The following is a 17,092-nucleotide window of genomic DNA, read 5'->3' as shown; positions in this document are numbered from 1 at the left end:
GTTGTTATTCTCATTAATTTGATTATTCTCTTCACCAGTTGATTTAACATCTATACCTAAAATTATTTTTGTTATTAAGAAATCATTGATTAAATTAATACGAAAATAATCTAAGAAAAGAATATGAAAATATAAAATATTCGTTACTCGTTATAATATTTGATCAAATGATAGGTTACAGGAGGAGTTACACCTTACTAGGACCACCACAGGACAAAAATGTAACAACTAAGTTAAATTATTTATATATCCACATTAGTAAGATAAGACGCGGCGTTAAGTTCCGCCAATCGACACACAATGTCTCCACTTAGGGAGGGAAATGTACAACGGAGTGTCTTGACTCTCGGTTTCCTTTGCCTATACGTGATATTAGCGTAAAGTTTGAAAAATATAATATACTCGTACCACGGTCTATAGATGTCTCTTGATTTTCTTTCGAAATTTCTGTCGTTATTACTGCTATTTTTTCTTTTGTTTTTTCATTGGAGTGCATTACAACGAACGATGCTCTTTCTAAGGACTCGTTGACCGTAGACTCACTTATATTTATTATGGATTTTATATCTGAAATCAGATGAGTTAAATTAAAAAATATATACAGTATTAAAAAAAATATTATCTCTAGAAGAGATCTCCTGCAGCTTTGCCATTGTGCCAGAGCGAAAAAAAGAAAACATTAATAAATAATTCCACAGATACCAAACCCATAACTGTCGCGTTACAGTCACATCCTTGACCCCTGCGCCGCGACGGCCTCAGCATTATTAACATCAACCTTAGAAATTTACCTCAATGAGTGTATTTAAAGTACAAAAATATCAAAAGCATATAGCTACAACCTTTCCCGTCTTCCTTCACGTATCCTTTAATCCACTTAGCCGCGTTCAGATTGCTTGAGATAACAAAGTTCGGTTCGTTTGCAAGTAGCACATTTGATTTTATGAGATTTTCAGACATTTTCTTTATATCGCTTGTACCTAGAATTATTTTAAATAAACATATATTTAAATATTAACCTCTTAGTTCACTGGTAACGCACAGTAAAAACTATTGGGACGTTAACGCTGAAATTTCCCCCTTGGAGTAGTGTTAAATGTAAATGCAATTTTCAAATAATTATCTACAAGAAACAAATACTAAAAATACAGGTATACGAGAAGGTAATGAAAAATAACGGCTACCCGGTACGACAGTGTAATCGGCGTTTCCGAATCATTACACAATGCTTCACGAGTATCTTTGCAAGTAACAAGAATTCTAAATATTTACATGCCACAATTTGCGAGAAAAATGTAAATATTAGTTTTATTGTCAATTTGATAAATTATATTTATATGTTATAGTTATTAAAAATACTTTTGTCAGCTTTACGCATTTTCCTGCGTATAAAAGGAGAGGTATGTATCTAGAGGTAGAGCTGAGGGAAAAAGTCTCAGTTCACCATGCACCGCCCAATACACGAGATAATATGTGTAAGTTACGGAACTTAACGCCGCACTTGTCCATCAGAGCATAAAAATGCATATCATTTAAATATAATCTAAACCAAAACTTTAAATCCTTATACTACAGGCTTGTCTAACATCAATTACTTGCTTTGATTGCCGAGCGGTGGTCTTTGTATATTAAATTATCACGTAAATAGTACACAACGAAAGCGCACTGGGTCAGCGACTGACTATAGACGAGATGGATGTGGGTTCAATTCCAATTTGGGGAAATTAATTATATCATTTTCCTGCTCTGTCAAGACAAGGAGTAGGTAGTGCTGAGTTCCTAATCATCAACATGAAATATTTTCAATTCGGTTAAAAAACGACTGCCTTCTTTACTATATCCACGTGTGAAAAATTAAAATTAAGCCACAAGAAATAAATATTTCAATATTTACTGTAAGTATAAAATAGTAATAACTAACCTTTACTGCAAGTGAAACACACCGATTTCTGTGTAGCTGCCTCAGAGTTCAGAAAGGTGCGGATCGACAGGAGTCGACTGCCTCCAATACGAGCCAAGTGTTTTGTACTACCTAATGTTGAGAAAATTATTGTTAAGAAAAAGTTATTTCTCAATTATTTGTCTCTCTCTGTCTTATTTCTCCATTCGCCACTTATCGTCGAATAATATATAAAACATAGATTTTTGATATAAAACTTAGTAATTACTTAAAGAAGACTTTTATGTAGTTAATCCACTAACCGAAACGATCGCTTTGGATGTTTTCAATATTTCCATCTTTGCCATTATTATTTTTATCTGTTTCAGTGGATCTTGAAGTTAAATCAGTAATTGTATTCACGCAAAAGGAGTGGCAGTCTGGATGATTGACACCTGAAAATGAAATATGGCCCAGTGAGGCTGTAAATGCGATGATTCGATTCTAGCTGGGGGAACGGTAACGGAGTGTAGTGTAGTACACTAGGTTCCCTTTGCTAACCCTCATATGGGGAAAAAACACAATAATTTATTATTATATATTTTATTACAATTTTAAATTTTAGTATATTATACACACGCACTAATCGCATGAAATTGTTATCGTCGAGCTATCACTAACAAATATACAAGTAACATGATTATTTTAGTTTCAAAGTATAATGTTCTACTTCTAAACAGTAGATGCTTAGCACTTCATAGATAAAATTATACTTTTTTGGCCAAATTAATATATTAACTAATATGTAGACTTTCTTAGTATTTTCTTATACACTAATAATGTCTATGAGAATATTTAATTCTAGACGAGACATATTTATTAGGCTAGCCTAGGATAGTTGATACAATTAAGATAAAGTTGAAATAAATCTATGTGAGTTTTTTAATTTGTTTCTGTCTAGATAAGTAGCTTAGTTTGCTTAACAATAGAATTCTATATAAATAAATCTTAACCAAGGAGAGTTCATTCTGACGCAGTGGTTCAGTTGGCTGTAAACGGGATGTTCATGGGTTTCTTGATCAGTAAATAAAATGAATATATGGCACGGGCGCAAAAATAAAAGTGCCTACCCCACGATGATTTCTAGATATAGTAAATATTTTTAAAATTTTCCTATTTTAGTAAAAAAAGTGTAGCGTTGAGTATTGCGAATGCAAAAAAAACAGTAGAAAAATAGATAACAGGAACTGACTTACTTGTATTACAGCTGGATTTACTTATGTGCGATCCGCCGTTGAATGAGTTTAAATTCACCAAATTCAGAGGCGACACACCTTAAATTTTTGAAAATATTCTTATTTTTTATATATATTACATTTTTACATTATTCTGATTCTACATATTTGTAATATATTATACAACATACCATATTAAAGCATCAAACATTATTAAAAAAAACAAAAATTATCAACTGACAACTATTTTGCTTATATTATATCTACAAGCCACTTTATTAAAAAATATATTATCTGTGCACTGTATCCAAAAACATCAAGTCTCGAAATTAAAATATTAACCAGCACTTCGGTTGTCTTCTTGTTGAGGACAAGTTGATTTTTCGCTTTTAGTAACTTCTAGATCCGTGGTACCTATTATATAAAATAAAAGATTAAAAAAATCAGGTTCACGCTGTATCCCGCATACAGCAGGGTAGGCAGAGGGAACACAGTGTTAAGACACTCCGTTCCCCACTTTCTGTCGAATTCTGGAGGCATTGCGTGTTAAGTGGCAGAACTCAGCAGGCTCGAATGAAAAAATATATATAGTACAAAATAACTATTATTATAAACCTGTTCCATTCACATGTATAGTGCACGTGGGTAATTCCGATTAACGGCTATTTCTAATAATTACTATTAAGCACCAAACGCAGTAATAAATCTATATATCGTGATATGGCAACATTAAAAGTAAAGTAAAAAATATTCTTTATTGCACACCAAATAATTAATTACAAATATGTTTATAATGATACAAGAAACAGCACAATAGGCGGCCTTATTGCTAAGCCAGCAATCTCTCCCAGGCAACCTTTGGATAGAGGAGAGCATTAATTAAATTAGGAGGGGTGTACTAAATAAATCTGAGTACTAAATAAAATATATAAATGGGCAAATATATACACATATACATACATACATACACTTATACATACACATACATACATAAATACATACATACAAACACACCTACATACACATATATATATATAATAAGATTTTGTGGGAACAGTAAACATATTAATTAAATTAAATTTGTCAACTATACTTAGGATTCTCAAAGTGTCAAATAATATTCCTTCAGCCTTTTTTTAAAGGTCATTAAAGTTCGAGATTGCCTTATTTTAACAGGTAAAGAGTTCCACAAGCGAACAGATTTAACAGAAAAGGAATTTGTGAAGAAGGAAGAGGAGTGGCAAGGGATTTTAAGAGATAATGTGTATTGGGACCGGAGGGAGAAATTATGTGATTCACATAAAAACTTAAATCGTTCTTTGAGGTATGAAGGGGAAGACGGATTAAACAGAACGTTATACAGAAGACAAAGAACATGAGTATTCCGGCGAAATCGGATAGGGAGCCACTTGAGCTTTTTACGAAATTCGGAAATATGATCGTATTTGCGGAGTCCAAAGATGAACCTTACGCAGACGTTTTGGAGACGCTCGAGTTTATTTAATTGCTCCTCCTTTAGGTCAAGGTAACAACAATCGGCATAATCAAGAATTGGTAGTAGGAGTGATTGTGCCAGCGCAACTTTAGTAGGGATGGGTAGAAAGTTACGTAATCGACGTAGTGATGCGACAGCTGAAAAAACTTTCCTGCTTACTTCACAGATTTGTGGCTTCCAAGATAGATGTTGGTCGAATATAATTCCTAAATTCTTAACTTTCTCAGTAAAAGGAATTATTACTCCGTCAAGCAATATATCAGGTAAATCGTTAAATGAGATTTGACAAATAAGCCTTGGACTACCTATTATAATAGCTTGCGTTTTCTTAGGATTTATAATTAAGCCTAATGATTTGCTTCGTGTAGAAATATTTGTGAGTTCTTGAGATAATGCTGTTATAGTATTCGGAAGATTATGCAACGGACATTGACGATAAAATTTGAAAATCGTCAGCGTACAGATGGTAGGGAGAAGCAAGATTGTGACAGAAATAGTTAATAAAGAGAGAAAATAAGAGAGGAGACAACACGCCACCTTGCGGAACACCAGCACGCACCGAGGTCCATTCAGAATAGGAATCCTGAATTCGGATACGTTGCTTGCGACCATACAAGTAAGAGTGAAACCAATCAATCACTTTAGGAGATATGTTAAGAGAATACATAATTGTCAATAGAATATCAAAATCTATGGTATTAAAGGCGTTACTAAAAACGAGCAAAATCATTAAGGTAACTTGATGATTATCTATACCTGAACGAATATCATCTGATACGTTAACTAGTGCAGTAGTCGTACTATGACCAGGCCTAAAGCCGGACTGTAAGGAATTAAGTAGGTTATTGCTTACCAGATATTTACTAAATTGTTGGTTTACGAGACGTTCAAGGATTTTTGAAAGGAATGGTAAAATTGAAATAGGCCGGTAATCTGACATGGAGGAAGGATTGCGGTTTTTAGGCAATGGAGATAATTGGGCCTCTTTCCAAGCTGGAGGAAAGGTACTGGTGTTTATGGAAAGGTTGAAAATTTCGGTAAGAACAGGAATCAGGATGTCAAGGATTGGTATGATCATTTTACGACTAATGCAATCAAGGCCAACAGCATCAGAAGTAATCGCCAAAATATTCTCTTTAACATCACTTTCGGTGAATTGAGCGAAATTAAAAATAGGATTAGTAGGAGTGGGCAAGGCACGAATTTGATTTTGGGAACTTAATTTAGTGGTTACATCAATTGTAACAGAAGGGGAGAAATGTTTATTTAATTTGTTCAGATCAATATTACAAGGATTGGTGTATTGCTTTGCCTTCCCAACTCCAAGTGTCTTGAGAAATTTCCAGATTTTTTCTGTGTTGTCTTCTTCAACAACAGATTTATGGATATGGCGTCGTTGACTATCCCTACACACCATGTTACAACGATTCCGAGCCTTAGCATATTTCTCACGGTTACTGTCTGAAGAGTTGTTTTGGTATTTAGCTTTGGCAATAATTTTCTTTTGTTGTAATTTTTTTATGTCCTCTGTAAGCCAGGGAGCTGGTAGGTGCTTAACACGTACAGGTCTAATAGGTGCATGATTATCGTACAGTTGGATTATAAGTGAATTGAAAGCACATACCTGATGCTCTACAGTACTTTCTTTGTAGACTATGTTCCAATCAATTTTTGTAGCATCTTCTCGCAAACGTTCTAAATCCATACTCGCAAAGTTACGCTGGAGAAGAATTCTTGATTTTGCTTTGGGCGGTTTAACTTTATAAGACAGAAAGATGAGGTCATGATACGAGAATGCAGTGGCATTACATTGACCATGTATTTCAACATGATCAATGGAAGAGACTAAGATTAAATCTAAAAGAGAAGGAGTACAGTTAGGAAATGAGTGAGTAGAGGATAGAGGCAGAATGTGCATATTAACACTATTCACAACGGCCTTTAACCGATCCGATCGGCTATTATTTCTCAGCAGACATGTGTTAAAATCTCCCATGATAACTGAGTGCTCATATGAAGGACTCAGTTTTTCAAGCAGAACTTCAAGAGATTCGAAATAATCCACAGTTAGTGACGGGCTATAGTACACACCCAGAAGAATTTTTGTATGTGTAAATGACAGTTCAATAAAAAGATGTTCAGGTCTAGCGGCGTCACCTGCATTATAATGAGAGTAGTCGAGAACTGTAAATGGTATATGAGAGCGGAGATAAATTGCAACACCCCCACCAGTGCGCCCTGTGCGATCATTTCGAATCAGATGAAATCCAGGTAACGAGTAAGCTATTGATGGCAGACAGGGCTTTAACCATGATTCTGATATTAATATGGCGTGCGCATTAGTATTTTCAAAAGAGGACAGAAGATCAGAATAATGAGCTGGAATACTCTGTGCATTTATGTGAACCACATTTAGATTTTTTGGAAAAGGAGAAAGATGAAAATTCAGACACTCATTTAAAGAAGGAATGCTTTGATAACTGTTGTTAGATAAATCTTCTGAAACAGAAGAAGAAGAGAGAAAAGGATTTGTATCAGAGGAGGTTTCAGACATTTAAATAACGATAATGAAATCTTATTAATATAGACAAAAAATATATATAGTAACAGGTATATATGCAAAAAAAAAAAAAAAAATAATAATAATAATAAATAAATAAATAAATAAATAAAAATACTACAATATACAATGCGATAAAATCGAAATTATAAGTTTGTTATATGATATAAAAGTTGTAATGTACTTATAAGTATATAATAGGTAAGTAATTAATATAAATAAATTTATAAATGTATATAAAATAAAAATTAACAAGTTTCTTTTTCTCAATTTCTTAACCCACCTGCCAGTTGCCAGAAGAATTATATTAAAATATACAATATATATATATACTATACAATAATAACATCATAATTATCTAAAATTTTTAAAGATTCGTACAATTAGTTTGTACAAAAATGCAAGCCCTATAAAAACCAAACTGTTATTTTAGTAACAATATTATTAATTAGAACATGTGGGTAGTATAAAAATATATATATAAAAAATAGAAGGTTAGCAATTATACTTAAAATTAGTAGGTAACAGATGTAAACAAATAGTTATTATTTCTTGACAAGTCGTTTCGGACGTGCAGTTGCTATTTTATGTGCAGTTTTATTTACGGGGACTGTGTTTTGTGGTGGTTTGGAGCCAGATAAGCTCTCCAGTTCCGACAAATATTCAATTTTGTGCTTTGCTCCGTCGGGTGTTATTACGTGAATGTTACCGTCTCTTGTCCAGCATTTGGTAACACCGAAGCGCTTTCTTGCCTCAAGAAACGCCGTATGTCGAGGATTTGTGAGGAATTCTGATTGTGTAACACCAGTACCTTTCAGTTTGGTTTTGGCAAACCAAACTTTATTCCGCGTAGCAATATCCATAAATTTGACGACAATGGGGCGAAGTTTCTTTGAAGAATGTCCAAGCCGATACGATGACTTTATACTGGAGCTTGAAAAATCGGTTAGGTCTAAACTATCACCTATAACAGTGACTACTTTATCTAAAAGATCTTCTGATTTTTCTTCTGCGACTCCATGAAACAGCAACATTTTCTTCCGTCGACGCATCTCCTGACGATCCATTTCGTGGCTGATAAGTTCCACCTGCCGCTGCAGGGTATTCAGTGCAGAGAGAGTGAAACTCTTAAAGTTATTAAAATCGACCGCCAGAGAAGATGCCGTGATAGGAGACGACGATTTGTGCAACTCGTTCTGGAACTCGTTCATCTTCATGTTGAACATCTCGTTCATAGCAATAAGTGAGTCTTTTATTCCTTCCATATTACAGAGTAGTGGTAGTCGAAACTATGACACTCGAAAAAAACAACTGTATGTTTCTTTTAAAGGAAAATAACACTAGCTAGTGGGTATTACAACTTAGTGAATCATTTCCTTTTGCAAATTCACTTTAAAAACTGTTATTTCCAAATAAATAAAAGAAAGTATTATAGAATGGAGAAAAAATGATATAGACTTTTTGACCTCCTACCCGCGAAAAAAACTACTACTATCAATCTCTAAACTAATAGAGATTGATATGCGAGGCAACATTCTCCTTAGGTACCTACATATCTACTAGGTAAATGTACCCTACACAATTTTTTATTATTTTGAATGGATAGTCAAGATTTGTTTATTTAATAAACATTCTAAAGATTTCTCTTTATGTAAATTTGTTATAAATCAAATCTTGTTAATAATGCTCGAAGTGGATTGATGTGAACAGTTCTTTAAAAAATATTAGGGAAATAATTACCGAATGAAGTGTCTTGAAGATAGCGTCCGTACAACGACGGCGCAGTGGTGCACCCAATTTCATTACGTTCAAAGTTAGTTGATGTCTCTGTAAATACACAAAAATGTATTACTTATAATTTTTTATAAATTTTTTTTTTTAGTTTTAAGTACCACCACTTTCAAATTTTGAGAAAAAATTCTGTCTTTATGAATTGGATTTAAGTTTATTTAAAATTCACAATAAGATTTCTAATTATAAGATTCATTTAATTTGACCGGAGACTCGGCTACCCATCAATTTAAACGTGTCTTAATAAAATATTGTAACCGAAACCTTTATAAGTTTTCGACTCTGGAAGTGAGGCTACGATCTTTTGTTATAAATTAAATATGTAAAGTTATAATTTATTATGATACTTAAATTTTATCTTAAAAAAAATCCTTGGTATACAAGACCTGCAATTTACCAAAATATAAAAATTTAAGAAAAAAAACGGGTAATATTTTTTTATATTACCTGTGTCTACAGTAGCCGTTTTAGAAGGTCTTGATAAAGTTGATTCTCTTTGAATATTAGCAGAAGAAACCGAGGTGACTTTTGTACCTTTAAATTACAAAATTTATATGAACATATAGTGTTTTGGCAACAATCGGTAATTGTAGCAAAAAAATGAAAAGATAGACAAAAAAATAAGTAGCCTTAAAAAGTTTTTTTAGTTTCAAGATATATCTCGCATAGTAAGAAGACAGACATTGCTTTACGCTTTCCGCACAAATTCGAGACATTGTTAGTTCAGCGGTAGAACTCAACGCCGCATTTTGTCTTATCAAAGGGGGAGAGTGAGAATAATGAGTGGTTACCCTAATTAACCCATACCATAACCAACACCCTAGTAGCCACATGCGCAGCATGAAAAACATATGTAAACAGTACAGCCTACTTTAGGTAAATTCGAGAAGAAAAAATAGAATTATATCAGCACAACCATTTGCAGATAACTTCAGAGCGACTACGACCGGTCGACCGCACCGTACATTCAGAGAAATATATTCATACCTGTACATGACAAAATTGTTCCTTTTTTTGTCACTAAACTTTGTTGGAGTCTTCTACAAGGGACCACTGTATCTAAAATTAAAAAGTAGCGTTAATAAATTAAGCATTTTTTTAATTGTTTTTTTTTATCTTTTAACATTATAGATCAGCTTGGCTTTACGAAGAAATATAGAAAACGTATAAGTAGATGTGTGTATATTTATTTTATAATTTTAATGATAAACATTATAACTCAGAAACTCAGAAAAAATATTTTTTTTAATAATTTGATTACTTTATACTATAAACCCGCAGTTGTCTCATAATAGTCTCAAAGCTCGGCCCATAATTAATATTCTAAGCAGTTTCAACTAATTATTTTTTCCCGCATAGCGTGGTAGGTTGTGAAAACCTAGTGTTTAAGACACTGCCTCTGTCTGTGTCTCTCATTTTCGGAGTATTTTTTGAGATATTCTATGGTATTTAACGCCACGCTTTGCCTTCTAGAGAGGGGAAATTAAAATAATTTAAATATAACCATTTACCCCAATGAGATACAATACCCAACTATCTTAGAATTTTACGTTACAGGATATCAGTTTTACCGGTAATAACGCTCGATTTTGCATCATATGCTAGCTGGTCATCAACGGATATTCCCGTAGATATTCTTTTTAATAACACTGGTGTCACTTGAATTTCTGCAATAAATATAAAATTATGATATTTTAAATTTTATATAGTTGTTAATTAAAAAAAGGAATGAAGGCTGCCATGTGAATGAAATTAATTGTTTATATTTAAAAAAAAACATCTGTAACAGTATCGAAAATTTTCTGTCTACCTTTACTCGCCCATATTCGTTCATGACAAATGGGATCGTTCCGTCCTCACCGCAAGAGTGTTATAGGCTATAATTCATTTGAATACGTCCTACATACACGTACTGTGTTGTATTTTGAAATTCAATTTCACGTATGTTTTGGTCTTCTCGCCGAGCGCAGTGGCATCTTATTGTAAACGCTATAGTTGTGGGTTCGACTCCCATTTTGGGAAAATATTTATTTGAATCCTCGCTTTGGTACCAAGAAAAAGTGTGGCGTTATGTTCAGGCACGCATTATCTCAGCAATTTTATTTTCTTCATTTATTTTATTTGTAGTGTAAAAACATATTATGTAATGTCTAGTTCATTATTATATGTTTCTATTGTAATTTGTTACCTGCATTACAAGCAACCACTAATGGAGTTTCTAGACAAATCATAGTATTTGTCAATTTGTTTGCAACGGCCAGTGGTGTAACTGAAAGATAGTTCAAATTATAAAGTACTAGCCGACCTGGGCGGCTTCGCCCGCTTGAGCTACAAGTATTTATTAAACATATTAATGAAATAATTTTCAGTTTACTGAGTGAATTCTAAAAAACCATGAAACACGTGTTCAATGCTCATCGTCCACAATTATGTAAAGAATGTCGTTAAAAAGTATTGTAATAAGAATTTTCTAATAAGTTTTTTTACAACTTTACACAGTATTGTACCTGTATAATTTTCTTGTACCGCAAAAGAGCACTTTGATTTACTTTCACTGCGCGGGTATTCTGTAAATATTGTTTTAAATATTAATATAATATTTTTTGTGAAATTGTCAAAATATATAGGTACTTATGTAAACAAAATACAGGAACGAACAGACAAACAAACAGGCCTGCCGATGGCGATGGGTGAATCTATAAAACATATATTTACTTCTGTAGGTATGTTTAATAACATTGACGCTATTCAAAACTCTGACCGATATATGGCGATAGTTTAATTGTAAATTCATTTTTTACTACGGGAACTGTAGCGCACTGCGAGAGCGTGAGATTATGAGAGGCATCAAAAAAACTATAAAATCCATTTACCTTCTCTAATGCTGTTATTTTGTCGGACGGCTTGATAATTAAAGAAACCTATCTCCTTCGATTTAGCCTCATTGTTCAGGCGACTGTACGCGCACGATATTGACTTAGATTGAGTGATTCGCTTATTTAATCCACTTGTTACCATTGCTGGAAAAATGTATATTTAAATTAGTTGAAAAAATAAATGGCTACTCTTTAGAAACAAGAGGGAATTGTATAAGGAGTTACCTTTCATTTGTTTTGCTAGGAACTGGTTTAGGCTTATAGGCTATTAATATTATTTTAGGAGTATAGATAGAACGATTGATTTTTTTTATTTTTATAAAAACGTGGAGAGGTGGCATAAGAGTGAGACTAAAGACGCGACAGTTGTGGGTTTTATTCCCACTCGAGGGAATTAATATATTTTTAATAATATTCTCATTTCTTCACTCTGGTAGCAAGGTAAAGCATGGCCGTTCCGTCACTCAACGTGCAATGCCTGGGTAAAATGAGTAAAACGGTGCAAAGAGGAGAACGGAGTGTCGTAACACTAGTTTCCCACTGCTTATCCTGTTATACGCAGGATACTGCGTGAAGCTGGAAAACCTATCAATTTTGAAGTAGTATACAGGAGAGATGTTACTAATTTATAGTTTAAAAATAAAAATATGTAGTAACTTATTTAATAATAAGGTTTTATTTTTCAGTCGTTTTATATTATAAATCTACTTTGCAAGCGACAGGAATACAAACATGCAAATATAGACATTATAAGACAGTAATAAACAAACAACATTACAGTCTTATAACGAAAGGAATTAAACTCGCAATGGTAGTCGATATTATTTACAGAAATTTATAGTTTCTGTGGACGTGCCAACGTTATAATGCGTAAAAAGTTTTCTCATATAAGTAGTATGTACTTACATCTATTTTGGGGAAATGTAAATATCGAGGGACCTATGTTGGCGTGCTTTGTTACGGACTGGCTCGTCGATCTCGTCGATGTTAAGGATTGATCTGAAGATATTTTTATAATATGTTTAATATACGAGTATGTGATAATGTCGTAATATAATGGTAAAATATCAAAGATCTGGGGTATTTGTCAGCTTCACGCTGTACTCCGCAGCAGGGTAGGCAGAGGGAACCTAGTCTTAAGATACTCCGTTCTCCACTTCCTGCCGAATTCTGGAGGCATTGCGTTTTGAGTGGCGGAACTCGGGAACGGCCGCCAACATTTGTATTTACAATATTGATATATATAAAGTAAATAAAAATGTATGAAAATAAAAAGAATAAAAGCCGTCTTGGCATAACGACATACCGTCTGACCGTAAACACGATGGTTGTGGGTTCGATTCCCATTCGGAGAAATGGATTATTTTTATAAAACTGTCTATATATATGGGAAAATGTGGCAGAAAAAAAACGTAAGCCACAAAATTTCATTTTTGTACAAAATAAGCTTAGCTAAAATGTCATGAAGATTTTACAAAGATAAAACGAAGGTGAAAAATACCAGATACTAAATGAAAACATTTTAGTGTCTCAAAGGGCGGTATTAAGTAAAATGAAAATATTGCTATACAGTTTAAGTTTAATTAAATTTTAGCCCTTTAGCGTTCATGAACGGGAAATAATTTCATTTTGTGTTTGATAGATATCAAGAAGATTTGACGGTTTTCATAAGATACTTGTAATTTAGCTAGTTAATTAATGCCGAAATTTATATGAAATAGTCGATTACACGGTAATTAGTTTTAAATTGTTATTAGATGTTTTAATTAAACATAATATTAATTGTTATTCCGAAGTTATAATTAATTATTGTAATTCTTACAACCATGCACTTGCCACTACATTAAAATTTGGATTTTCTTTATGGTTTCATGAAGTAGATTTCTTTAATATAATAAATAACGTAGCTTATTTTTGTGTCAATTGTAATATTTTTTAATTTATTGTTTGATTTACTGAAATAGAATTTACCTTAAATATGTATTATATTTCATACGAAATAAACAAAGAAATTCAGTTTTAATTTTGTATATAAAAAAATGGTTAGATACCAGCAAGATAGCAGAAGAGTGCCTTAATTTCTTCTTATTTGACAGCGGCATTAACAAGGACTAGAACTAAATACAATTGTTGCTTAAACTAAATGGGGATTTGAACATATAATGCTTAAAATAAATTGTTTCGAAGGGTTAAGAGACCATTTTACAAGTCGTTGACGTGAGAAGACGTAACGTTATTTTAAAGGGTCGTTGCAAATTATGCCTTGCTTACAAATGAGTCTGTTTCATTTTAAAACAATTTAAGATTAAAATAGATAAAATAAACTGGTTGAATTCGATTTCTACTTGTATGAATGGATTTTTTTCACTTCCTCGTTCTGGTAAGAAAAAAAAGCGTTATGTTGAGCTTCGCAACGAAATGTCTAAAAAATCGAGCAGAATGGAGTGTCCTAACGTTAGGTTCCCTTCCTACTCTTCCATATAAGAGATTGTGAAGCTCAAACAAAATGAATAATATAACATTTAAATATTTTTTGGGTAAAAAAGCACTATGTAGTGTTAAAATACCAAAGCGTAGAGCTAGATATGAATCGGGCACAATATATTGCATATTAAATATTATATAGAAGAATCTAATGATGCACTTTATCTAAACCGACCGCAGCAAAACCTATATTTTATACATAAACGTTCCCCCGAGTGGGATACAATATCATTAAGGGAATGTACTCGTACCGCTCATGTTATCTAGTACGAGCTTAGCTAAACATTAGCTATATACTCGTATGCATTTTTATAAATATTCAAAAGATAAATACAGTTTCTTTTAACTAAAGAGGAGTATTAAACATCTGGGCCATCTGTCTGTATGTCTAAATAAGTGTCTGACTATGGCTCCATAGCAACTGAATAAAAGAACCGATTTGAGTGCGGTTTTTTCAATCTGAGAGAAGTTTAATGAAAATTGACTAAGCAAAATTTGTGAAAATAAATAATAAAATATTCATATATTATGTAGATCTTTTAACAAATATATAAACATTTTTTTAAATGTATAATGCTATCATTTGAGGTACCTTTGTTACTTTTACTACAGTGACAACGTGCGTTCTTGAAAGTGGCAATAATCTCTTCCGATTTTGGTTCCCTCGTCGCACAGTCCGTGCCTAAAAAGCAAAAGTGTGTAATGAGAGCAAAAGGGGAAACAGCCTGAACGATTTATGTGTGAAAGTACTCGTATTTAGCTTTTTCACGGTTGAGTAACTCGGTTGTAAACCTTTATATTTATTTATCTACATATATATATAAAACTCTTCGGTTATTGAGGGATAGATAAATACACAATCGAAAAGCGTGAAATTTGGCGAATGTATGGAAGAGAGAGAGAGAGAAAGAGAGAGAGAGAGAGAGAGAGAGAGACAGAGAGAGAAAAATTTCCTGAATTTCCAACGGGAAATATCGTTATTTTATTCCACTACTAGTTGGATATTTTCCCCATTATTTTAGAATAATGGGTTTTATTTTTTACATATACTGGTATATGGTAGCTACATTATCTTCATAATTTTTAATGTTAACTATTTATACTTTTAGATTTTAGAAAAATCCTCACATATAAACTTAATTTTTATATTATTTATAAAATAAATAAATATAATTTAAGTATTACATACCGATTTCATTATATACATGTAATGTAGTTTGAATCGTAGCGTCATCCCCACTGATCAAATTCTCCACATTCACAACACGAACTGAAATAAAATAATGGTAAAATACGGTTTAATTTAGTTATAACTTATTAAAGAGTTTGAGAGAGAAATTATTATTGCATTATTACATACATTTTCTAAACGTTGTGTGCGATTTAGACCAGTTCGACCATTTTTCAGTGGTTTTTTTCCATACTCTGTTCCACCGACGTCTACATATACGGCCAATGGATAGATTCTTTTTAAAAGTTTGAAACGGTCCAGGCACAGATGAAATTGTGAAATTTTTCAGAAGTCTGTGGTACATTTGGTAATCTATCGAATTAAAAAATATAGTAGTACATGTATCAAAAGATAGCATTTTCATACGGAGACGGAGACGAAGACGGTATTCGGCTACAATAGTACAATCTGGCTTCTTACTTTGTACGTTTTTTCTCAAAGTGTGAAAAAAAATGAAAATACAACAATCTAGGTTAATAGTTTTTTAATATTTTGTTATCTCCCAAACTCTGACGATATTGAAGTAGCTGCCCACCACAAGAAATTATCATATGACATTACAATTACAGCCATTTATATTTATACAGTCATTTTATTGAACAAAAATTCCTGATTCTATGATCGGCCTCTCTACAACCGATTAATCTGTTAGCCGACCGACTAACCATTCGGCTAACCGGCAGATCACAATATTAAATTAAGCTAGATCTAAGCTAGATAGCGGCCAGTCGTGGCGCAGGGGCGCCGAGTATGACTGTAAAACCGACTGATCGTGGGTCCGACCCCCACTCGAGGAAATGAAATATTTATTTAAATTCATATTTCCATTTCTTCGCTCTAGTGTAGAAGTAAAGCGCGGCGTTGAGTCCACCACTCGCCACTCAACTCTCCACCGCCATGCCACTCAACACGCAATGTCTCTAGAATTTGGCAGAAAGTGGGGAACGGAGTGTCTTAACACTAGGTTCCCTCTGACTACCCTGCTGTGAGCGGGATACAGCGCGAAGCTGATTTTATAGTGAAAAGAATGTGTAAATCTTTATGTATGATTAATATGTGATTTCAGTGCGTTATAGTTACATTTGGGTTCCCTGTATCTACGTTTATACTTCTGGCACTTTTTGCATCTTCCTTTACAATCCCAAAGACCTTGCCCTGAAAAGTCTCTCTTTGCGACCTCTTTTCTCCAGCAGTAATGGTAATAGTAATCATGATAACTGTATTTATCTAAAAATAAAAAAAAATAACACATCTATGATCTTCGGTACCTGTGAACCTAGTGTTAGTACACCCCATTCCCTATTAAGACATTTCCGTTCTAGCCGTACATTCCTCGGAATTCTTGAGCCATTGCGAGTTGAATAGTTGAATGGCAAAATTTATTCTTGTTACCAGAGCGCGAAAATGAAAATTTCAATAATTTCATTCCCTTGAGTGGGAATAGTCGTAGTCTGTGCCCCTGCGCTACGATGGCGCACGTTGCAGGGATGTCCAATAATATTATTGTATGATTATAAAGATCTTTTAAAATTTCAAATGGT

The 17,092-nt window shown here is 33.2% G+C and overlaps 1 protein-coding gene across 1 annotated transcript; it reads right to left on the bottom strand.

Moving 5' to 3' along the window:
- Window positions 1–7,644: 7,644 nt before the first annotated feature.
- On the bottom strand, window positions 7,645–8,434 carry LOC146532820 (uncharacterized). Its single transcript, XM_085196667.1, has one exon. The coding sequence runs from the start codon at window positions 8,432–8,434 to the stop codon at window positions 7,715–7,717; it is 720 nt and encodes a 239-aa protein (XP_085052793.1). The 3' UTR covers window positions 7,645–7,714.
- Between the last annotated feature and the right edge of the window lie 8,658 nt (window positions 8,435–17,092).

The sequence above is a fragment of the Heliconius melpomene genome, chromosome 13 (genome assembly GCF_056956725.1).
Source record: "Heliconius melpomene rosina isolate 202511_hmr_F chromosome 13, ASM5695672v1, whole genome shotgun sequence".
In the NCBI taxonomy this organism is placed as follows: Eukaryota; Metazoa; Arthropoda; class Insecta; order Lepidoptera; family Nymphalidae; genus Heliconius; species Heliconius melpomene.
Note: the sequence above shows the minus strand (reverse complement) of the source record. Positions and strands in the feature narration are given on the sequence as shown.

Excerpts from the sequence above, each read along its gene's own strand:
- LOC146532820 (XM_085196667.1), bottom strand. The coding sequence starts at position 8,434 with ATGGAAGGAATAAAAGACTCACTTATTGCTATGAACGAGATGTTCAAC.